The sequence below is a fragment of the Phytophthora ramorum genome, assembly GCF_020800215.1.
Source record: "Phytophthora ramorum isolate Pr-102 chromosome Unknown Phyram_PR-102_s0013, whole genome shotgun sequence".
NCBI classification, from domain to species: Eukaryota; Oomycota; class Peronosporomycetes; order Peronosporales; family Peronosporaceae; genus Phytophthora; species Phytophthora ramorum.
In genome coordinates this window covers 898,873-922,521 of record NW_027150659.1, presented here as the reverse complement: position 1 = coordinate 922,521, position 23,649 = coordinate 898,873, and the positions used below count along the sequence as shown (strand labels likewise).

At 50.9% G+C, this 23,649-nt stretch overlaps 9 protein-coding genes across 9 annotated transcripts; 2 read left to right on the top strand and 7 right to left on the bottom strand.

The window, feature by feature from the left end:
• Positions 1–5,840: 5,840 nt before the first annotated feature.
• On the top strand, positions 5,841–6,290 carry KRP23_11936 (Plasma membrane ATPase; the record flags this gene model as incomplete). The annotated part of the gene is made up of 2 exons (XM_067882517.1): positions 5,841–6,025; positions 6,173–6,290. 2 exons carry the CDS (start codon positions 5,841–5,843, stop codon positions 6,288–6,290), a joined length of 303 nt encoding a protein of 100 aa, XP_067740107.1.
• Positions 6,291–6,323: 33 nt separating this feature from the next.
• Positions 6,324–7,943, top strand: KRP23_11935 (Plasma membrane ATPase 2; the record flags this gene model as incomplete). The annotated part of the gene is made up of 5 exons (XM_067882516.1): positions 6,324–6,565; positions 6,621–6,986; positions 7,078–7,513; positions 7,590–7,643; positions 7,731–7,943. The coding sequence occupies 5 exons, from the start codon at positions 6,324–6,326 to the stop codon at positions 7,941–7,943; spliced, it is 1,311 nt and encodes a 436-aa protein (XP_067740106.1).
• A 693-nt stretch (positions 7,944–8,636) lies between these two features.
• On the bottom strand, positions 8,637–10,115 carry KRP23_11934 (uncharacterized protein; the record flags this gene model as incomplete). Its single annotated transcript, XM_067882515.1, has 1 exon — positions 8,637–10,115. The coding sequence occupies one exon, from the start codon at positions 10,113–10,115 to the stop codon at positions 8,637–8,639; it is 1,479 nt and encodes a 492-aa protein (XP_067740105.1).
• Positions 10,116–11,354: 1,239 nt separating this feature from the next.
• Positions 11,355–11,627, bottom strand: KRP23_11933 (uncharacterized protein; the record flags this gene model as incomplete). The annotated part of the gene is made up of 1 exon (XM_067882514.1): positions 11,355–11,627. One exon carries the CDS (start codon positions 11,625–11,627, stop codon positions 11,355–11,357), a length of 273 nt encoding a protein of 90 aa, XP_067740104.1.
• Positions 11,628–13,548: 1,921 nt separating this feature from the next.
• Positions 13,549–13,821, bottom strand: KRP23_11932 (uncharacterized protein; the record flags this gene model as incomplete). Its single annotated transcript, XM_067882513.1, has 1 exon — positions 13,549–13,821. One exon carries the CDS (start codon positions 13,819–13,821, stop codon positions 13,549–13,551), a length of 273 nt encoding a protein of 90 aa, XP_067740103.1.
• A 1,921-nt stretch (positions 13,822–15,742) lies between these two features.
• Positions 15,743–16,015, bottom strand: KRP23_11931 (uncharacterized protein; the record flags this gene model as incomplete). The annotated part of the gene is made up of 1 exon (XM_067882512.1): positions 15,743–16,015. One exon carries the CDS (start codon positions 16,013–16,015, stop codon positions 15,743–15,745), a length of 273 nt encoding a protein of 90 aa, XP_067740102.1.
• Positions 16,016–17,936: 1,921 nt separating this feature from the next.
• KRP23_11930 (uncharacterized protein) lies at positions 17,937–18,209 on the bottom strand (the record flags this gene model as incomplete). The annotated part of the gene is made up of 1 exon (XM_067882511.1): positions 17,937–18,209. One exon carries the CDS (start codon positions 18,207–18,209, stop codon positions 17,937–17,939), a length of 273 nt encoding a protein of 90 aa, XP_067740101.1.
• A 1,921-nt stretch (positions 18,210–20,130) lies between these two features.
• Positions 20,131–20,403, bottom strand: KRP23_11929 (uncharacterized protein; the record flags this gene model as incomplete). The annotated part of the gene is made up of 1 exon (XM_067882510.1): positions 20,131–20,403. One exon carries the CDS (start codon positions 20,401–20,403, stop codon positions 20,131–20,133), a length of 273 nt encoding a protein of 90 aa, XP_067740100.1.
• A 1,922-nt stretch (positions 20,404–22,325) lies between these two features.
• On the bottom strand, positions 22,326–22,598 carry KRP23_11928 (uncharacterized protein; the record flags this gene model as incomplete). The annotated part of the gene is made up of 1 exon (XM_067882508.1): positions 22,326–22,598. One exon carries the CDS (start codon positions 22,596–22,598, stop codon positions 22,326–22,328), a length of 273 nt encoding a protein of 90 aa, XP_067740099.1.
• Between the last annotated feature and the right edge of the window lie 1,051 nt (positions 22,599–23,649).

Genomic DNA, 23,649 nt, shown 5'->3' with positions numbered 1-23,649 from the left:
TAACCCGATGTAGTAGTGTACTGTTTGTGATTTTTACTACACACAAATTAACAGTAAGTGGTGTTTGCAAACGTGTTAGTCTGTTTGTGTTTCCTAAATGTCTAAACAACAGCTACGATGTTGTCATTACTACTGGTGATTCGATGGGGAGAGCTTGAACGAAGAAGAAATGGGTGCGAGCCAGAGCTGCATTAAGATGATGTACGGACCCTCCTTGCCAGTCTGTCATTGCTTGGACCAAGCAGGCAAGCTCTAGAAGGCACCAATGAGAGCCGCTTTTAGACTAACAAACAGTTTGCAAACAGTAGCAGTACTGTTAGCGTTTGTGCGAACATTAATTGGTGTTTTACTACGTCGCTGTATTCGTCAAACTTTTTTGTAAAATTACCATGTCCTCTCACAGCTCAACCTGAAAATAAGTTTCATATAATTAAAACCTGCTACAACCTGCTCCTCCCAAATGCATGAAGAGCAACTCCAGCGGATCCTTCGATGCTGACTAACCAAGATTTGCACACGTCTGGCTCTGCTTCATCATTGTTCGTAACTGATTGGGTATGAATCATTATGATTCAATCCTTCCCCGTATGATCCACGCCACCAAACTGACAGCAGGTGTGCCCCAGAAAACCTCAAAGCTCTATTGAGTCAAAACTAATCTGAGCATCAACGGCAAACACATGTCCCTCGCATGCACGCTGCCCACACAGCAATCTCTATTGAAGTCGTAGCGACGTTAGTTATTGCGCATGACCGTGCATATGCAGGTGGTGAGTGCTCTAGCTCGTTGGACTGCCAGGATATTTCTGGGGCCACGACTATCTCGTTTCACGTCGGGGTTGATGACGCTCACTAACCCTTTAACGTCATCTTCAGAGCGTAATACACGGACCACGGATGCGCTACCCCACGAGCACCAGGGCGAAATCACCCGAAGGACACCCAGACTTAATCACCGCACGAAAGGACTACAACTTCAGCACCCAAGCTTTCAGCCGTGTTAGGTCAGCGACCTGCCGTGTTAAGGAACTCGGCGGGGATTATGCCACTGGGATTGGTCGAGGAGATCGTCGCCCAGTGCGGACTTGGCGAGGGCGCAGACGTCGTCCTCGAAGTTAGTGGAGCTGAACCGTGCATCCAGATGGCCGTGCACGTCACCCTTCAATGGCGGCTCGCTCACGCAGGGCGGCATGAGCAAGACGGACATTGAGTCCCCCATCGGCGTTCTGTGCTCCAAGGAGCTCCACCTGACCGGCAGATTCCGCTACTCAGCCGGCGACTGCCAGCTCGCGCTCGACATGATCGTTAATGGAAGCCCAGTGTCAAGGAGTTGATCTCCAGGGTGGTGCCGTTCGAACAAGCCTAGGAAGCTTTCAACAAAGTCAAGCTCGGCAACGACATCCAGTGGCTCATTGAAGGTCCACGACCTAGGCCACGGATGCTCGGCGTATCGTTGTTATTTTTAAGCCCTTATTTATTGAATCCATTCATTCATCCATCGTCCTTCTTCATTACTGGCTCCTGTCCTTACTTAGCGGTGCCGGCCATCGCAACTGGTTGAGCTGCAATTGCCACGACTCCAGGTTGGCGCTGCAAACATCACACATACATATGGAACACATTTGCACAGAAGCACAGCCACTCATGTATCTCCTTCAAGGACGGCTTGGACGACGACTCACCCCTCGAGGTGGCGCAATACCAAAGAGAAATGGGAGGATGCTTGCCAGCCTTCCTGCGACGCTGCACGTAGTGCGCATCCATGCCGAAATGGTGGCTCGTGTACTGCGTGTGATTGCCTAGATCTTGGATTAGCCGTGTATGCCTGGGGCGTTGGGGAAGATTGGATTGCAGAAAGATAGTAAGCCATGCTACTCAGCAATTATAGATTGCACAATCTTGGAGATTGATTGCGGTGGTCCTACTACCACAGGGCCCGATCGGGTTTGACGAAAACGAGCATCTCGAGCGTCTGCGGGGTTCATGCGTCAACTGTGTATTATCCGCAGCGACTCGCGTCCTCTCTGGCAGAGTTCTCCGTGCAGTTGTGGCTCATTTCGGTTTAGACGTCGCAGCGAGCAGGCCACGCATCGACCTTCGACCAAGTCATCCTGCGACTGAGCAACGCCACGCAAACTCTCGACGGTCGGCAGAGCAACAACAGTCTCCACCGCCTCCGAGTTGCGACACGCTCCAGGAGTGTTAAACCCTCCCACCATCCATTTATGGCTGCCACTCGGCACCTTGCTTCCCAAGCCAGGCCTCTCATGCCAATGGCCCATAACCGAAATGAGCCACTATGCCCCAATGCCTGTGTGATTGATATGGAAATGCCGAGGTACACCTCCGCTTGGCGAATACAAATTCGGCGGCGTTTGGGCGCTTCTTCGGCAAAAGCAAGTCCCCGCTCCGAATTCTCTGCGCGACCACCACCATCACTTGCCGCAGCAGTCGTAGCTCAATGATCTGGGAGTACCGTGAGCTACTAGAAATCGGGAGAACCACGTGAGACGGATTAATTGTCGGGTGTGTGTGTGTGTGTGTGTGTGTGTGGGGGGGGGGTAATTATCTTTTTCCTATAGAAGCCTGATATGTAGTGAGACGTCCTAACAAAGAGTCCATCTGTCGGGGTTGTGCTGAGGCTTTGCTTCTTGTGCGGCGACCAACATTTTTGTCAACTGTTGCTGTGTGACTAGGAACTTATTCCATGAATCCATAGTACTATCGAGTTACTACCTGCATTTAAACAAACGCTATCGACGATAAGCTGGATTTATCACGGCATGTTCAACGCGCAGCATGTCGCTACACACCATCTTCGTCGCACGAAGCTGCTGTTTGCTGCAATATGGAGGACTTCGCAGCTACCTTTGTATTCACGACCAAGCCAACAAAGTGGTGCAAGTACACAATACCATTGATGCGAGTTGCTGTTCAGCGTTCATGGGAGGACAGGGCGCATCTCTACTTGGGCATTATCTGTGTTCAAGCCTCCCACGAAGATCGGTTACATGAGCACATGAAAGGGCGGTGCCTGTGCTCTCGCATAACCTCGCGAACTCGAATTTTGAGGTTTTTTGCTTCCCTCACTAAAGTACGAGAATCACGAGCACACGAGGGTCTCCCAGGGCAAAATTTCGTGTTCGAAGCAGGCGGAAATAAGCGAGTGAAATTTGCTCGTGTGCCAGCTCGCTAATTGGTCAATAATATGGAGCCAGAGCGAAGTTTCGCCGTAAATTACGACGATCCTAGACGGTCGCCAGAAGCTCGCAACTCACCCCCATTCAAGAAGAATCCAAGCCCCGAAGAGACCTTAAGTTCCGTCTAAACCACACGAGTACTTGTCAAGATTGCCTGTCAAAATGGTAGCACCAGAGCCTCCTGCGAGGGTGAAAGATGCCGTGAAGAATTGGACAAATAGGGGTGGGTTGGAGCGTATACCGCCTGGTGGAGAGTATTCATACATCGACGACTGGGGCGTGCGAGTCACGTTTACGGATGGAAATCAAACTAAGAAGGCGTTCATATGCATGGCTGACTCGGGATGCCGAGAAGCAACGGATGGCAGGAATCTTATTCTGTTGCCTGGTGGAAAGACATCGTCCGCTGTGAAGCATCTCACAACTCGGCATCACCTTGAGTCGCCGAAGACAGTGAAAGAGGTGGCTACCAAGCGCAAGCGCAACGCAGACATTAAACGTTTGCGCACGTCAACTCTATACACTCGCAATCCAGTACGTCTAAACCTACTCCTTGAAACGCTACGCATTATAAACAACAATTTACCGCTGGAAATGGTCGAGTATGACGAATCAAGATTGAAAGAGGCACTCGTGTTGAGGCAGGAGGTGCAGAGTACGCTCACAACAGAGCGTGTCAACGAGTGCATCATTGAGATATATTCGTCGACGAGAAAAGAGGTAGTTGCATTTCTCAAGTCCAACCTTCTGCCGTATCCTAACCTGACTATGGTTGCTGACATGTGGACGTGTAAAACGACATCAAACAAATTTCTCGGTCTACGCGTGTATCTAATTGACAAGGACTGGAATTTTAAGTCTGTTCTTCTTGGAACACGTAAATTTACGCCTGCTTATGGAGACCGAGATGGCGGGGTTCAAGCTCCATTTTTGTGTTGGATAAAGCGTACCTTGGAGGACTTTGAACTGACGGTAGACAATTTTTACGGTGCTACAAGTGACAAAGGCCCCGATGTGCAAAATTTAATGAAGAACCGATTGCATTACCAGTGGGAATGGTGTATGGCACATATGTCTCACGCTGCTACACGGGCTTCGTGTGGCATGAATAGTAACGACAGTAAAAACCCCGGCATGAGCTCGCTAATTAGGAAAATGAGCAAGGTTATTTACGAGGTGAAGCACGTTGAGGTGACCGGTGATCTTTTCAAAAAACTTTGTGAAAACATGACGACTGGAAAAGCTACCACCCTTCTGAGCTATTCAGACGCGCGTTTCCTTAGTGTTACGAAGGCAATGCGACGTGTGTTAGACAAGTGGCAAGTAATCCAAGCTTGGTACGATGAAAGGGCAGCCAAAGCAACCCGAGAGAATAACACACCACCCGTCTTTCCTCTTGCTGGTGAATATACGACGTTAACTCAAGTGATGTCAATATTGAAGTCACTAGCTGATCTCAAGCGCTCCCGTCAAGCCGAAATGCCAACGCAGGTCGAAAATCTGATGATGTTATACAGAATTCGCCTAAATGACCTCGATCTCGAAAAACCAATACGCCACTACCTTTCAACAACGAAGAAGCCAATCTGGATACAACCAAGCGATCTAGCACCGTTAGCAGCAACAACACGTCGTCTTCTTCAGGAAGCGCTCGACAAGCGTTTCTTTATCAGGTATTATGACGAAACCAAGATGGCGACAACATCTTACGTGTTTGAAATGCAGCAAAAACTGCACCCCGTGTTCAAAAGTCCAAGGCATAACCTTAATGCTGTCATACTGAAAGTTTGCCAGAACCATGGAGATAGTGGACGCGCAGCTTGTGAAAAACGTGACAAGGTGCATCAACTCATTCGTGACCAGTTGCGGAACTTGATCGAGCGAGTAGCAGAGCCGCGTGACATGCGTGATCCAACGCCCAGTTCCCCTCCAGTTTATTACAACGAGTTAGAGGAGATGTTCGCACCACGGAGCAGTAGGCCACTGCCACAGAACAATAATCACTTGCACCGGTTTCTCGATGAAGAACTTGACAGGTGGATGAACGATCCAATTGAGCCTCTACGTGCTTCGGATAACAACAAACCAGAACCAGTGCTTTCGTTTTGGGGGAGAATGGAACGTGAAGGTAACTACCGACTGCTACCCAAAGTGGTAAAGGTGCTTTTTGCTGTCCCGATGTCATCTTGTCAGATTGAGCGAGATTTCAGTGTAAGTGGAAACATGGTAACCACTCAACGCACCAGCTTATCCCAGCAAAACATTGACATGTGCTCGTTTTTAAATCGTAACCGCGATTTTATCGACCTACTGCAATGTGAAGAAATCCCTCGTGGGCAACACAAGCAACATACTCCATCGTGTTTCACCTTCCCACTTGATGCAGACCCCGACATTTATACGGATATGGACAGTATCATGGATGACATGATGGCAAACTTTGTTTCGAGTGCTACGCTGTATGAAGAACAAAAGGAAGAGGTGTAAGAGTACTCTTCAAAACAACGGCTGACGTCGTAATAAACTCGTACCTGCAAATGTCCATAGCGATACCAAGCTTGCAGGCCGATACTGACCACGTTGGGCAACTTCTGCATAGTGACGATCCTGTTCTGGTGCGTGGTGGAGCTGGTGGTGCAGATGACCAGCCGCACCTCGCAAAAACTGTGCGTGGTTGAGGCGGACGGCTTCCTGGGCATGGCCAAAATCTTGGTGATAATCGTGGACGATATACCCGTGGCCATGCCGACAGTGCTGTTCGTGACGCTGGTCATCGATTCGTCGGCGATTGCAAAGGAGAACGCCATCATGACGCGTGCAGTGAGGTGATGGACAACATGCAGATGCTGTGCTCGGACCACCGACATGGACAACCTAATCCCGTACAACAATTTCACCGCGGACGGTGCGGTGCGCTGTCGGCCCGTACGGAGAACAACGAGGCCATCGACATTGTGTGCCACAACTTGTAGGACACGATGTGGGATGAGTACACGCTGCTGCACTACACCGACGACGAAGCGCACGATCGCCAAGCTCAAGGACAACAAGACGGGCGAGATCTTCCGTGCCGTGAAGGGCGACCTGTAGGTGGTGCTGGCCACGGACGTGAACGCTGACGCCATGCGCGTGGAGGTGGAGGACCGCATCAACAAGTTCGTGTCACGCGGCTACCGTGGTCTGGGTGTGGGTATCGCTCGCAGCGGCGACGTGCCCGTGAAGGAGTGCGAGTGGCAGATGGTCGGTCTGCTGCCGCTGTTCGACCTGCCTCGCCACGACACGGCCGACACGGTGAAGAAGGCCATTGCGCTGGGCATCGCGGTGAAGATGGTCACGGGTGACCAGAAGGCCATTGCTGTGGAGACGTGCCGTCAGCTGGGAATGCCGACGAGCATCCTGGACACTTCGTTCTTCAACCAGGCGCCATGGACTGGCGCAGATGATCTACGACACGGACGGCTTCGCTCTGGTGTTCCCGGAGCACAAGTTCGAGATCGTGAAGCACCTGCAGTCGCTGGACAAGGTGGTGGGCATGACGGGCGACGGTGTGAACGACGCGCCGGCGCTGGCCCAGGTCGACATAGGTATTGCTGTGGACGATGCGACGGACGCTGCTCGCGCTGCCACTGATATTGTGCTTGTTCCGCCTGATCTGAGTGTGATCATCACGACCATACGCATGAGCCGTGAGATCTTCCTGCGCATGAAGAACTACGCCATATACTCGATCGCCATGACGGTGCGCATCGTGTTCACGTTCGGCATCCTGACGCTGGCGTGGAACTGGTACTATCCCCCCCCCCCCCCCCCCCCCCCCCCGATTCTTGTGGTGATTCTTGCCATCCTGAATGACGGTACCATCTTGACGATCTCGAAGGATAACGTGGTGGCGTCGCCGCACCTGGACTCGTGGAAGCTGCGCGAGGTGTTCATCTCGTCGATCTCGTTCGGCCTGGCTGTCGCTGTTGACGATCGTTCTGCTCGCGATCATCACCAACTCGAGCTGTTTCGAGAGCACTGGCGTGGAGACCCTATGCGTGAGCTGCATGAAGAACTACCACGATTTCTTCCAGGATCAGTACCAGACGTGCGTGATGGCGAACAACGCGACAGGCTGCGGTGAGATGACGGGCAGTGTGCCGCAGGCCGCTAGCGTGTCGGACGTGGGCACTTTCCGCGAGAGCGTCATCGACGCGTACTGGACGCAGTACCAGGAGAAGTACGACTCGAGCACGAAGCTGTTCGAGGACCTCGCGGCACCTCAACTGGCTGCCGAACGACGCGAAGCCGTTGGCCGAGGTTGGGTACAACCAGTACGTGCACGGTTACACGCTGGGCCAGGGCGGCGCCGCGTACGAGGGCGACTATGACGTGTTCACGGCTGCTCAGCTGGGCAAGGGTGTGGCCCTCATCGGCAACGGTGAAGTGTCTACCACGAACGAGGTGAGCTTCTGCGACTAAGTCTGGGGCTTCAGCAACTGGAACTCGACGTGGACTCGCGACAACGAGATGATTGGCCCTGGTATTCAGCGGAAGGGGAGTGTTCGTCGGTCGCTGGTGCACCTGCAGGTGTCGATCTCCAGTCAGGCCCTGCTCTTCGTGACGCGTACCGCTAGCAGCAACAACTGGTTCTTTGCTGAGAAGCTGCGCAACCTGCTGCTGGTTGCTTTCGTGCTTGCCCAGATTGTGACTTCGGTGATCGGCTGGATTGATTTCGATGGCTACTCAACCGTATTGTTGTGATCGGTTGTAGTGGCGGCTACACGCTGTTTGGCTGGTTGTGGGCAGTTCCCTCTTGGTTTGCCGTGAACTACGTGCTCCCTAGGAGCGCGTACGCGAGCAAGGCATTTACGGAGCGCATTAACGCTGGTCGCCCGATGATGACTCACTCGGTCATGACCAACATCGGCTCTAACGACAGAAGCTCCCACCAGCACACCCTTGATTGATGCTCCTACAACTGCTTCATTATACAGTCCTGGAGACGGATGCCTCCACGTCTTCCCGAAGAATTAGTGTCTTACGTTCATTTCTTACGTGTATAATATTTATCACATTACGAGCTACGAATTCTGTCTGCGTACTACGTAAGCACCAGCACCTGACAATGACTTAAGATCGAGAATCGTATCGCTGTGCTGAGGCTTCGGCCCTCTTCGCGACTTGATTTTGAATACGGGCCGAAGTTGCACGTAGTCCAAGCCTATGGCCGTCGCGGCGTAAATTGCCACGATGTCCATTACTGGGATTTTGTCGTGCGCTCAACCTGTCTTCTCTTGGTACGCTACTTCTTTCTTGTATATCATCTGCCGCAGCGCTTGTGAGACGCACAGACGATCCACTGGTTTGCTCTCCTTTAATATGTTCCTTGCACTCAACTTCTTGAGCCTGGACTAATGCTTCCCTCATTTTCTGTTGCATCTGACGATCTTCTTCTTACAGGCCATAATCGTCGTCAGCATCTGTATCTCCTTCTTGAATCGTATCTCTGGCTCTGCCTCCGTCGGTACCAGCCTCAAGGAGCGTAGCTTGATTGACAGCGTCACGAACGGTTGAAATTATAGAGTGGATACTGCTCTCAACCGACCGTTTGATTTCAGCTGAATCTGATGCATTTTCAACGGATGGTCGGATTTGGCGTTCGTCAAGAACTCTTGCTAGTTCAGATCCAACCAAATTAGCAAAGTGTTGACCCATCTCATCATCTGTTGGGGGTAGTTGAATAAGATCCACTTGCCTGGCAACTTCATCCACTATAAATTCCTTCAGTTTTCTTTCAAGTGTATCCATATTAGAGACTCCTTCCACGCGTGGTTGGCGTTGCTGAAGTTGCTCGCGCAAGATAGATATAGCATCAGCTTGACGTTGAACTTGAAGGTTCATGTCTGCCCGAGCGGCAGTGACAACTTTCTGCATCCGCGACTCAGCTTGGCGTACCAGTCGAGTGGTCTCTTGCGTAACAAGTTGCTGGATATCTTCGGCAGTAGTATCGTTTGAAGAAAACTTGGAATCAACTCGACGCTTTGTTTCCTGCCGAATCTGATCAAGCCGAAGGTCTAACGACTGCTCCAGGCGATGCGCCATATTCGATACAGACGTCTCTACGAGTTTCTGCATAAGCTCATTAACGTTCTCGTTAATGTTCACTTCGTTGTATGAATCCAACTTGCTTGTAAGCATCTCCTCAAGATGGAGTTCCAAGGTGCCCCGAATTTGAGATTCCACATCGGCGGTCGACTTTAGTACGAGCTGCTCCACATCCTTGGCAGGGTTGGAACCTAGGCGAGATGTCAGCTGCTCCACAATTTGCTGCTGCACACGGTCATTCATCTCCTTGAAACCGGCTTCAACCTTAGCGTTGACAGTGCGCTCAATCTGGTTGGCTCCGTCAGTATGGGCCTGAAGAGCGGACTGCGAATCGCGCTGAAGGTCTTGAACTACCAGGGCAAGACTCTTGTTGACTTGTCCCTCCAGTTTTGCTCCCAAATCTGCGTATAGATCTTGTAGACGAGTCATCTGCTCTTGAAATGTGGATCGAGTAGAGGCCAATGCACCTTGAAACTCCTGGACGATGACCAACTGCCTGTTGGCCAGCTCATTCAACCCCGACTCCGCATAACCTTGAACAGCCACTAGCGCTGCTTGCTGCGCTTGATTGAGACCTTCCTGCTGGAACTTTAGCATAACGTGCTCACCGGCCAGAGCCTGTGTGTGAGCCAAACAGCGCTCAGCAAGGTTTGCTAGCTGGTCTTCTGCATCTGGGACAACCTGGATCAAAGTTGGAGAGGTGGCCGAACTCGGAACCTCAACGATCGCAGTCATGTTGTCATGTGGCTCGGGGTCTTGTATTGTGGCTTGTAGAGCGGCTTCTGCAGCGGCTTGCGCAGTAGCCGCCTGCGACCGGGTCACCACCATCTTGGTCTTGCTGGACGGCGGCTATTCGTTCTTTGGCCCTTCATGAAATTTATCGTGAAATCTTTCACGCCAAATTAGCCAATAAAACAAATAGTTGTTTTAGCCAACTCAAACACGAAGAAAAGCGAAGACGTCCGTCTTGGTGTGGCAAAAATCGCTATCTCCCCCCCTCAAACCGATCAGTGAGGTCGAATCGAAAAACCCCACGAAGAGTCTTCGTGGGGTTTTTCGCTTCGCGAGGTTTTGAGAGAGACTGTCTCCTCAAATCTTCGTGGGACGCTTGTCTGTGTTGGTGCGGTGGGGGCTCGTGACGAAGGCTCCCCTGGAGAAGATACAGAAGCTTTGTCCATCCATCGCAGCGATCTTCGAGAATGTGGACCACACAACGGTTGTTTAGCTGGTCGTCGCCAGTAGTTCCGTAGTACTATAGTACTTCTACTACAGTAGTAGGCAAGGTCTGAGCAGTGATACAATGTGGACCACACAACGGTTGTTTAGCTGGTCGTCGCCAGTACTATAGTAGGGAATGTCCGAGCAGTGTAACTACTACTACTACTGGCGAACTACTGGCAGTAGTTCAGAAGAATAGCCATTACTACCAAACCCTGCTCATACCATATCATTCCCCTTAAGAGATGAAGCACTTGGTGCAGATTTCGACAAGTACACGCTGGTGTTAAAACGACGTTTTGTAGCGAACTCCCTCAAGTCGCCACGAGTGTTCGTAAAATGGCCCCCGACTTCCTCCAGAGCCCACTCGCGTGCAGTCTCTCTCCTTTCAGGATTAACCCTTCCAAACAGCAACACAGAGCTCTCAGTTGTGCCATCGATGGCATCCCTCCGATCTTGAACAGAATAGCGGACTTTTGGCTACGAACAAGGGGGTGCTCGACTTTCGTCTGGAAGGGCCAGCAGCGTCGTGCAGAGATACCCAACGATGCAGGATTCTGATTACATCTCTGGGGGTGCTTGGGTTCATGAACTGGTCAAGTCGTCGAAGATCAAGTACATCATTATCGGTTCGTTTATCGATGAGCTCCACCTCATTTTCATTTTTCAGTGGGGTACATTGATCTCACTTCGTTAACTAACGACTTCCGATGTCCGGGTGAGCTCCACCTCACAAGATTGAACGTTTCCTTTTTAGTTCTGGCAGGTGTATTAGTTCGAATAAGGTGAAAAGACTCGACGACGAAGAGGCGCAGGAGCGCTAATGAATCGCTATGTATCATGACGCGGCTACTTGCCCTTGGCCTTCTCTGCGTAATACTTGATTTTCTTGGCATTCTCGTAGGCCTTGTCGATGAGTGGTTGGTTCTTGATATTATCCTTGATAATCTTCATCCACTTGATGGAGTTTTTCCCGGCCAGTTCCCTAGCTGCTGGCAGCTCGAGGTTGTTGTCGGACGGTTCAATACGGAGACGTCGAGCGGGCTCCGAGCTAGCAGCCTTGACGTCGAGCGTCAGGAGAGCGAGCAGAGCGAAAACCTTGAGGAGATTGGAGAGAGCCATGGTTGCTTGACTGTGGGGAGCTGGGGATGTCGCTTGCGTGTGGAAGAGAGGAGAAATGTTGGAATGAGTAGGGAGCAGCTCTGGCTGGCAGCGTACATGAGGTCCGCACGGTGCTCTAGCTCCAGCAGGCCAGTGGCCCTGGGCTGTCCATGCTTTGGCAAGGATGACGATACTTATTCTGCCAGCACCCTCACCCAAAACATCCGGGGCAACCCTACACCACGGATTCAACCACGCAGATCCCAAAAACAACAAACGAAATCAAGAGCCGCAGTGATTAATTCAGAAAGCGATACTAGTATCGTCTGTCGGAGAGGCGCCGTCGGCAAAAGGGCCAACTGGTCCAACCGCTTTTTGGTACAGGAATTGTACCGAGGTAAACAACCAGAACAAACGTAGCAAACACACAAGGTGGTCTGTCGGGGATCACTGCTATAAGTTTGCCCCCATTGAGCTATCGGTATCGCGGCGTTCCGGTGTCGCTGGTAGTCCGGCATCGAACGCCCTGCAGTCACCACAGCGGTGAGCTATCCTCAAACCAGGGTACATGTATTGAGTGTTTTGTGTGGAATCCTACTTGTTCGTCACCCTTTCCAAATGTGTGAAGAGCAAAGCCAGATCCCATCCAATGCGACTTTCTCCGAGTTGCACTCGTGCTCTTGAGTAGTCAGGTATTATTAGTGTTCTGTGTAGGAGCTGCAATCCTGGTACATCTATCCTGGTACATCTATCATCAATACTTTCGATTACGGTGCAATAATATCACCGCAATCAAACAGAGCCTCGAGCCTTTCTGGGACACAAAGGGGTTACTTTTGGGACACAGGAGATTAAATAATCAGGCACATCAGCATTTATGTGTACCAGCTGGTGTTTATACCCAGCAGCGGCGTGCTCGTCAAAATAGCTGCATACGTGTACAACGTGAGCCATTATTAATAGCTGGTTAATCTATTGCTCTTGATAGTGTGCTGCAGGATCCTGCATATTATGCAAGGACGGGTGTTCTTGCGTGTTGAGCTGCTACGTCGTAGGATGTTGCTGGGGTTTCGAATATCTCGCTTCATAGGCGTACTTATCAGGCCCTCGGGAATTTTACTTACCCTTTAGAGCGTTTGCGCATGGACCAAAGACATATAGATAGGCGAAGATGGCGCCGCCCCAGAACCTCTGATAGAGTTCGAGATGTGCCTTGCAGTGGCGACGTTGTCCACACCTGCGATACTCATACCATATCTGGCCAAACCTGCTCCTACAGAGATGAAGTGCTTGCAGGCATCACTTGGCGTGCACATTTCGACATGTTGCCATCTTAGTGAACACGACGTTTGTAGGCGTGCATGCGGAGTCGTGTTCGTACACAGGTCCATAACTTCCTGCATACCCCCCGCTCAATTGGTGTGCAGCCTCTCCCCTTCCAGGATAAACCCTCCCAACAATAATACAGAGCTCTCGGTTGTGACATCGACGGCACACCTGCTACCCCTTTCGACCTAGAAAAGAGTAGCACAGTTTTGGCTGGTAACAAGGGGTCGTCTGGAGGTGCCAGATTAGCGTCGCGGATAGATACTCCGCAGTGCAGGCCACTTGCTACGCTTCTGGGACTGCTTTGGTGAACTAACTGGTCAGGCCCTAGACGATCAACGACGTCTTCTTTTGGAGAACACCCTCTCTTGATAACCATCTTATGGGTGAAAGTGAGGTACACTAATGACTTTAGAGCCATCTAAAGCTGTCTAGGGTAACCACCGATCCGCGTATCGATGAGCGCCACCTCTCACGTAGTTTAGGAACGTTTTAGTCAACAAGCTCAAACGTTCGGGTATTGGTTCCGGCAGGTGTATTAGTTCGAATAAGGTGAAAAGACTCGACGACGAAGAGGCGCAGGAGCGCTAATGAATCGCTATGTATCATGACGCGGCTACTTGCCCTTGGCCTTCTCTGCGTAATACTTGATTTTCTTGGCATTCTCGTAGGCCTTGTCGATGAGTGGTTGGTTCTTGATATTATCCTTGATAATCTTCATCCACTTGATGGAGTTTTTCCCGGCCAGTTCCCTAGCTGCTGGCAGCTCGAGGTTGTTGTCGGACGGTTCAATACGGAGACGTCGAGCGGGCTCCGAGCTAGCAGCCTTGACGTCGAGCGTCAGGAGAGCGAGCAGAGCGAAAACCTTGAGGAGATTGGAGAGAGCCATGGTTGCTTGACTGTGGGGAGCTGGGGATGTCGCTTGCGTGTGGAAGAGAGGAGAAATGTTGGAATGAGTAGGGAGCAGCTCTGGCTGGCAGCGTACATGAGGTCCGCACGGTGCTCTAGCTCCAGCAGGCCAGTGGCCCTGGGCTGTCCATGCTTTGGCAAGGATGACGATACTTATTCTGCCAGCACCCTCACCCAAAACATCCGGGGCAACCCTACACCACGGATTCAACCACGCAGATCCCAAAAACAACAAACGAAATCAAGAGCCGCAGTGATTAATTCAGAAAGCGATACTAGTATCGTCTGTCGGAGAGGCGCCGTCGGCAAAAGGGCCAACTGGTCCAACCGCTTTTTGGTACAGGAATTGTACCGAGGTAAACAACCAGAACAAACGTAGCAAACACACAAGGTGGTCTGTCGGGGATCACTGCTATAAGTTTGCCCCCATTGAGCTATCGGTATCGCGGCGTTCCGGTGTCGCTGGTAGTCCGGCATCGAACGCCCTGCAGTCACCACAGCGGTGAGCTATCCTCAAACCAGGGTACATGTATTGAGTGTTTTGTGTGGAATCCTACTTGTTCGTCACCCTTTCCAAATGTGTGAAGAGCAAAGCCAGATCCCATCCAATGCGACTTTCTCCGAGTTGCACTCGTGCTCTTGAGTAGTCAGGTATTATTAGTGTTCTGTGTAGGAGCTGCAATCCTGGTACATCTATCCTGGTACATCTATCATCAATACTTTCGATTACGGTGCAATAATATCACCGCAATCAAACAGAGCCTCGAGCCTTTCTGGGACACAAAGGGGTTACTTTTGGGACACAGGAGATTAAATAATCAGGCACATCAGCATTTATGTGTACCAGCTGGTGTTTATACCCAGCAGCGGCGTGCTCGTCAAAATAGCTGCATACGTGTACAACGTGAGCCATTATTAATAGCTGGTTAATCTATTGCTCTTGATAGTGTGCTGCAGGATCCTGCATATTATGCAAGGACGGGTGTTCTTGCGTGTTGAGCTGCTACGTCGCAGGATGTTGCTGGGGTTTCGAATATCTCGCTTCATAGGCGTACTTATCAGGCCCTCGGGAATTTTACTTACCCTTTAGAGCGTTTGCGCATGGACCAAAGACATATAGATAGGCGAAGATGGCGCCGCCCCAGAACCTCTGATAGAGTTCGAGATGTGCCTTGCAGTGGCGACGTTGTCCACACCTGCGATACTCATACCATATCTGGCCAAACCTGCTCCTACAGAGATGAAGTGCTTGCAGGCATCACTTGGCGTGCACATTTCGACATGTTGCCATCTTAGTGAACACGACGTTTGTAGGCGTGCATGCGGAGTCGTGTTCGTACACAGGTCCATAACTTCCTGCATACCCCCCGCTCAATTGGTGTGCAGCCTCTCCCCTTCCAGGATAAACCCTCCCAACAATAATACAGAGCTCTCGGTTGTGACATCGACGGCACACCTGCTACCCCTTTCGACCTAGAAAAGAGTAGCACAGTTTTGGCTGGTAACAAGGGGTCGTCTGGAGGTGCCAGATTAGCGTCGCGGATAGATACTCCGCAGTGCAGGCCACTTGCTACGCTTCTGGGACTGCTTTGGTGAACTAACTGGTCAGGCCCTAGACGATCAACGACGTCTTCTTTTGGAGAACACCCTCTCTTGATAACCATCTTATGGGTGAAAGTGAGGTACACTAATGACTTTAGAGCCATCTAAAGCTGTCTAGGGTAACCACCGATCCGCGTATCGATGAGCGCCACCTCTCACGTAGTTTAGGAACGTTTTAGTCAACAAGCTCAAACGTTCGGGTATTGGTTCCGGCAGGTGTATTAGTTCGAATAAGGTGAAAAGACTCGACGACGAAGAGGCGCAGGAGCGCTAATGAATCGCTATGTATCATGACGCGGCTACTTGCCCTTGGCCTTCTCTGCGTAATACTTGATTTTCTTGGCATTCTCGTAGGCCTTGTCGATGAGTGGTTGGTTCTTGATATTATCCTTGATAATCTTCATCCACTTGATGGAGTTTTTCCCGGCCAGTTCCCTAGCTGCTGGCAGCTCGAGGTTGTTGTCGGACGGTTCAATACGGAGACGTCGAGCGGGCTCCGAGCTAGCAGCCTTGACGTCGAGCGTCAGGAGAGCGAGCAGAGCGAAAACCTTGAGGAGATTGGAGAGAGCCATGGTTGCTTGACTGTGGGGAGCTGGGGATGTCGCTTGCGTGTGGAAGAGAGGAGAAATGTTGGAATGAGTAGGGAGCAGCTCTGGCTGGCAGCGTACATGAGGTCCGCACGGTGCTCTAGCTCCAGCAGGCCAGTGGCCCTGGGCTGTCCATGCTTTGGCAAGGATGACGATACTTATTCTGCCAGCACCCTCACCCAAAACATCCGGGGCAACCCTACACCACGGATTCAACCACGCAGATCCCAAAAACAACAAACGAAATCAAGAGCCGCAGTGATTAATTCAGAAAGCGATACTAGTATCGTCTGTCGGAGAGGCGCCGTCGGCAAAAGGGCCAACTGGTCCAACCGCTTTTTGGTACAGGAATTGTACCGAGGTAAACAACCAGAACAAACGTAGCAAACACACAAGGTGGTCTGTCGGGGATCACTGCTATAAGTTTGCCCCCATTGAGCTATCGGTATCGCGGCGTTCCGGTGTCGCTGGTAGTCCGGCATCGAACGCCCTGCAGTCACCACAGCGGTGAGCTATCCTCAAACCAGGGTACATGTATTGAGTGTTTTGTGTGGAATCCTACTTGTTCGTCACCCTTTCCAAATGTGTGAAGAGCAAAGCCAGATCCCATCCAATGCGACTTTCTCCGAGTTGCACTCGTGCTCTTGAGTAGTCAGGTATTATTAGTGTTCTGTGTAGGAGCTGCAATCCTGGTACATCTATCCTGGTACATCTATCATCAATACTTTCGATTACGGTGCAATAATATCACCGCAATCAAACAGAGCCTCGAGCCTTTCTGGGACACAAAGGGGTTACTTTTGGGACACAGGAGATTAAATAATCAGGCACATCAGCATTTATGTGTACCAGCTGGTGTTTATACCCAGCAGCGGCGTGCTCGTCAAAATAGCTGCATACGTGTACAACGTGAGCCATTATTAATAGCTGGTTAATCTATTGCTCTTGATAGTGTGCTGCAGGATCCTGCATATTATGCAAGGACGGGTGTTCTTGCGTGTTGAGCTGCTACGTCGCAGGATGTTGCTGGGGTTTCGAATATCTCGCTTCATAGGCGTACTTATCAGGCCCTCGGGAATTTTACTTACCCTTTAGAGCGTTTGCGCATGGACCAAAGACATATAGATAGGCGAAGATGGCGCCGCCCCAGAACCTCTGATAGAGTTCGAGATGTGCCTTGCAGTGGCGACGTTGTCCACACCTGCGATACTCATACCATATCTGGCCAAACCTGCTCCTACAGAGATGAAGTGCTTGCAGGCATCACTTGGCGTGCACATTTCGACATGTTGCCATCTTAGTGAACACGACGTTTGTAGGCGTGCATGCGGAGTCGTGTTCGTACACAGGTCCATAACTTCCTGCATACCCCCCGCTCAATTGGTGTGCAGCCTCTCCCCTTCCAGGATAAACCCTCCCAACAATAATACAGAGCTCTCGGTTGTGACATCGACGGCACACCTGCTACCCCTTTCGACCTAGAAAAGAGTAGCACAGTTTTGGCTGGTAACAAGGGGTCGTCTGGAGGTGCCAGATTAGCGTCGCGGATAGATACTCCGCAGTGCAGGCCACTTGCTACGCTTCTGGGACTGCTTTGGTGAACTAACTGGTCAGGCCCTAGACGATCAACGACGTCTTCTTTTGGAGAACACCCTCTCTTGATAACCATCTTATGGGTGAAAGTGAGGTACACTAATGACTTTAGAGCCATCTAAAGCTGTCTAGGGTAACCACCGATCCGCGTATCGATGAGCGCCACCTCTCACGTAGTTTAGGAACGTTTTAGTCAACAAGCTCAAACGTTCGGGTATTGGTTCCGGCAGGTGTATTAGTTCGAATAAGGTGAAAAGACTCGACGACGAAGAGGCGCAGGAGCGCTAATGAATCGCTATGTATCATGACGCGGCTACTTGCCCTTGGCCTTCTCTGCGTAATACTTGATTTTCTTGGCATTCTCGTAGGCCTTGTCGATGAGTGGTTGGTTCTTGATATTATCCTTGATAATCTTCATCCACTTGATGGAGTTTTTCCCGGCCAGTTCCCTAGCTGCTGGCAGCTCGAGGTTGTTGTCGGACGGTTCAATACGGAGACGTCGAGCGGGCTCCGAGCTAGCAGCCTTGACGTCGAGCGTCAGGAGAGCGAGCAGAGCGAAAACCTTGAGGAGATTGGAGAGAGCCATGGTTGCTTGACTGTGGGGAGCTGGGGATGTCGCTTGCGTGTGGAAGAGAGGAGAAATGTTGGAATGAGTAGGGAGCAGCTCTGGCTGGCAGCGTACATGAGGTCCGCACGGTGCTCTAGCTCCAGCAGGCCAGTGGCCCTGGGCTGTCCATGCTTTGGCAAGGATGACGATACTTATTCTGCCAGCACCCTCACCCAAAACATCCGGGGCAACCCTACACCACGGATTCAACCACGCAGATCCCAAAAACAACAAACGAAATCAAGAGCCGCAGTGATTAATTCAGAAAGCGATACTAGTATCGTCTGTCGGAGAGGCGCCGTCGGCAAAAGGGCCAACTGGTCCAACCGCTTTTTGGTACAGGAATTGTACCGAGGTAAACAACCAGAACAAACGTAGCAAACACACAAGGTGGTCTGTCGGGGATCACTGCTATAAGTTTGCCCCCATTGAGCTATCGGTATCGCGGCGTTCCGGTGTCGCTGGTAGTCCGGCATCGAACGCCCTGCAGTCACCACAGCGGTGAGCTATCCTCAAACCAGGGTACATGTATTGAGTGTTTTGTGTGGAATCCTACTTGTTCGTCACCCTTTCCAAATGTGTGAAGAGCAAAGCCAGATCCCATCCAATGCGACTTTCTCCGAGTTGCACTCGTGCTCTTGAGTAGTCAGGTATTATTAGTGTTCTGTGTAGGAGCTGCAATCCTGGTACATCTATCCTGGTACATCTATCATCAATACTTTCGATTACGGTGCAATAATATCACCGCAATCAAACAGAGCCTCGAGCCTTTCTGGGACACAAAGGGGTTACTTTTGGGACACAGGAGATTAAATAATCAGGCACATCAGCATTTATGTGTACCAGCTGGTGTTTATACCCAGCAGCGGCGTGCTCGTCAAAATAGCTGCATACGTGTACAACGTGAGCCATTATTAATAGCTGGTTAATCTATTGCTCTTGATAGTGTGCTGCAGGATCCTGCATATTATGCAAGGACGGGTGTTCTTGCGTGTTGAGCTGCTATGTCGCAGGATGTTGCTGGGGTTTCGAATATCTCGCTTCATAGGCGTACTTATCAGGCCCTCGGGAATTTTACTTACCCTTTAGAGCGTTTGCGCATGGACCAAAGACATATAGATAGGCGAAGATGGCGCCGCCCCAGAACCTCTGATAGAGTTCGAGATGTGCCTTGCAGTGGCGACGTTGTCCACACCTGCGATACTCATACCATATCTGGCCAAACCTGCTCCTACAGAGATGAAGTGCTTGCAGGCATCACTTGGCGTGCACATTTCGACATGTTGCCATCTTAGTGAACACGACGTTTGTAGGCGTGCATGCGGAGTCGTGTTCGTACACAGGTCCATAACTTCCTGCATACCCCCCGCTCAATTGGTGTGCAGCCTCTCCCCTTCCAGGATAAACCCTCCCAACAATAATACAGAGCTCTCGGTTGTGACATCGACGGCACACCTGCTACCCCTTTCGACCTAGAAAAGAGTAGCACAGTTTTGGCTGGTAACAAGGGGTCGTCTGGAGGTGCCAGATTAGCGTCGCGGATAGATACTCCGCAGTGCAGGCCACTTGCTACGCTTCTGGGACTGCTTTGGTGAACTAACTGGTCAGGCCCTAGACGATCAACGACGTCTTCTTTTGGAGAACACCCTCTCTTGATAACCATCTTATGGGTGAAAGTGAGGTACACTAATGACTTTAGAGCCATCTAAAGCTGTCTAGGGTAACCACCGATCCGCGTATCGATGAGCGCCACCTCTCACGTAGTTTAGGAACGTTTTAGTCAACAAGCTCAAACGTTCGGGTATTGGTTCCGGCAGGTGTATTAGTTCGAATAAGGTGAAAAGACTCGACGACGAAGAGGCGCAGGAGCGCTAATGAATCGCTATGTATCATGACGCGGCTACTTGCCCTTGGCCTTCTCTGCGTAATACTTGATTTTCTTGGCATTCTCGTAGGCCTTGTCGATGAGTGGTTGGTTCTTGATATTATCCTTGATAATCTTCATCCACTTGATGGAGTTTTTCCCGGCCAGTTCCCTAGCTGCTGGCAGCTCGAGGTTGTTGTCGGACGGTTCAATACGGAGACGTCGAGCGGGCTCCGAGCTAGCAGCCTTGACGTCGAGCGTCAGGAGAGCGAGCAGAGCGAAAACCTTGAGGAGATTGGAGAGAGCCATGGTTGCTTGACTGTGGGGAGCTGGGGATGTCGCTTGCGTGTGGAAGAGAGGAGAAATGTTGGAATGAGTAGGGAGCAGCTCTGGCTGGCAGCGTACATGAGGTCCGCACGGTGCTCTAGCTCCAGCAGGCCAGTGGCCCTGGGCTGTCCATGCTTTGGCAAGGATGACGATACTTATTCTGCCAGCACCCTCACCCAAAACATCCGGGGCAACCCTACACCACGGATTCAACCACGCAGATCCCAAAAACAACAAACGAAATCAAGAGCCGCAGTGATTAATTCAGAAAGCGATACTAGTATCGTCTGTCGGAGAGGCGCCGTCGGCAAAAGGGCCAACTGGTCCAACCGCTTTTTGGTACAGGAATTGTACCGAGGTAAACAACCAGAACAAACGTAGCAAACACACAAGGTGGTCTGTCGGGGATCACTGCTATAAGTTTGCCCCCATTGAGCTATCGGTATCGCGGCGTTCCGGTGTCGCTGGTAGTCCGGCATCGAACGCCCTGCAGTCACCACAGCGGTGAGCTATCCTCAAACCAGGGTACATGTATTGAGTGTTTTGTGTGGAATCCTACTTGTTCGTCACCCTTTCCAAATGTGTGAAGAGCAAAGCCAGATCCCATCCAATGCGACTTTCTCCGAGTTGCACTCGTGCTCTTGAGTAGTCAGGTATTATTAGTGTTCTGTGTAGGAGCTGCAATCCTGGTACATCTATCCTGGTACATCTATCATCAATACTTTCGATTACGGTGCAATAATATCACCGCAATCAAACAGAGCCTCGAGCCTTTCTGGGACACAAAGGGGTTACTTTTGGGACACAGGAGATTAAATAATCAGGCACATCAGCATTTATGTGTACCAGCTGGTGTTTATACCCAGCAGCGGCGTGCTCGTCAAAATAGCTGCATACGTGTACAACGTGAGCCATTATTAATAGCTGGTTAATCTATTGCTCTTGATAGTGTGCTGCAGGATCCTGCATATTATGCAAGGACGGGTGTTCTTGCGTGTTGAGCTGCTACTGTCGCAGGATGTTGCTGGGGTTTCGAATATCTCGCTTCATAGGCGTACTTATCAGGCCCTCGGGAATTTTACTTACCCTTTAGAGCGTTTGCGCATGGACCAAAGACATATAGATAGGCGAAGATGGCGCCGCCCCAGAACCTCTGATAGAGTTCGAGATGTGCCTTGCAGTGGCGACGTTGTCCACACCTGCGATACTCATACCATATCTGGCCAAACCTGCTCCTACAGAGATGAAGTGCTTGCAGGCATCACTTGGCGTGCACATTTCGACATGTTGCCATCTTAGTGAACACGACGTTTGTAGGCGTGCATGCGGAGTCGTGTTCGTACACAGGTCCATAACTTCCTGCATACCCCCCGCTCAATTGGTGTGCAGCCTCTCCCCTTCCAGGATAAACCCTCCCAACAATAATACAGAGCTCTCGGTTGTGACATCGACGGCACACCTGCTACCCCTTTCGACCTAGAAAAGAGTAGCACAGTTTTGGCTGGTAACAAGGGGTCGTCTGGAGGTGCCAGATTAGCGTCGCGGATAGATACTCCGCAGTGCAGGCCACTTGCTACGCTTCTGGGACTGCTTTGGTGAACTAACTGGTCAGGCCCTAGACGATCAACGACGTCTTCTTTTGGAGAACACCCTCTCTTGATAACCATCTTATGGGTGAAAGTGAGGTACACTAATGACTTTAGAGCCATCTAAAGCTGTCTAGGGTAACCACCGATCCGCGTATCGATGAGCGCCACCTCTCACGTAGTTTAGGAACGTTTTAGTCAACAAGCTCAAACGTTCGGGTATTGGTTCCGGCAGGTGTATTAGTTCGAATAAGGTGAAAAGACTCGACGACGAAGAGGCGCAGGAGCGCTAATGAATCGCTATGTATCATGACGCGGCTACTTGCCCTTGGCCTTCTCTGCGTAATACTTGATTTTCTTGGCATTCTCGTAGGCCTTGTCGATGAGTGGTTGGTTCTTGATATTATCCTTGATAATCTTCATCCACTTGATGGAGTTTTTCCCGGCCAGTTCCCTAGCTGCTGGCAGCTCGAGGTTGTTGTCGGACGGTTCAATACGGAGACGTCGAGCGGGCTCCGAGCTAGCAGCCTTGACGTCGAGCGTCAGGAGAGCGAGCAGAGCGAAAACCTTGAGGAGATTGGAGAGAGCCATGGTTGCTTGACTGTGGGGAGCTGGGGATGTCGCTTGCGTGTGGAAGAGAGGAGAAATGTTGGAATGAGTAGGGAGCAGCTCTGGCTGGCAGCGTACATGAGGTCCGCACGGTGCTCTAGCTCCAGCAGGCCAGTGGCCCTGGGCTGTCCATGCTTTGGCAAGGATGACGATACTTATTCTGCCAGCACCCTCACCCAAAACATCCGGGGCAACCCTACACCACGGATTCAACCACGCAGATCCCAAAAACAACAAACGAAATCAAGAGCCGCAGTGATTAATTCAGAAAGCGATACTAGTATCGTCTGTCGGAGAGGCGCCGTCGGCAAAAGGGCCAACTGGTCCAACCGCTTTTTGGTACAGGAATTGTACCGAGGTAAACAACCAGAACAAACGTAGCAAACACACAAGGTGGTCTGTCGGGGATCACTGCTATAAGTTTGCCCCCATTGAGCTATCGGTATCGCGGCGTTCCGGTGTCGCTGGTAGTCCGGCATCGAACGCCCTGCAGTCACCACAGCGGTGAGCTATCCTCAAACCAGGGTACATGTATTGAGTGTTTTGTGTGGAATCCTACTTGTTCGTCACCCTTTCCAAATGTGTGAAGAGCAAAGCCAGATCCCATCCAATGCGACTTTCTCCGAGTTGCACTCGTGCTCTTGAGTAGTCAGGTATTATTAGTGTTCTGTGTAGGAGCTGCAATCCTGGTACATCTATCCTGGTACATCTATCATCAATACTTTCGATTACGGTGCAATAATATCACCGCAATCAAACAGAGCCTCGAGCCTTTCTGGGACACAAAGGGGTTACTTTTGGGACACAGGAGATTAAATAATCAGGCACATCAGCATTTATGTGTACCAGCTGGTGTTTATACCCAGCAGCGGCGTGCTCGTCAAAATAGCTGCATACGTGTACAACGTGAGCCATTATTAATAGCTGGTTAATCTATTGCTCTTGATAGTGTGCTGCAGGATCCTGCATATTATGCAAGGACGGGTGTTCTTGCGTGTTGAGCTGCTACGTCGCAGGATGTTGCTGGGGTTTC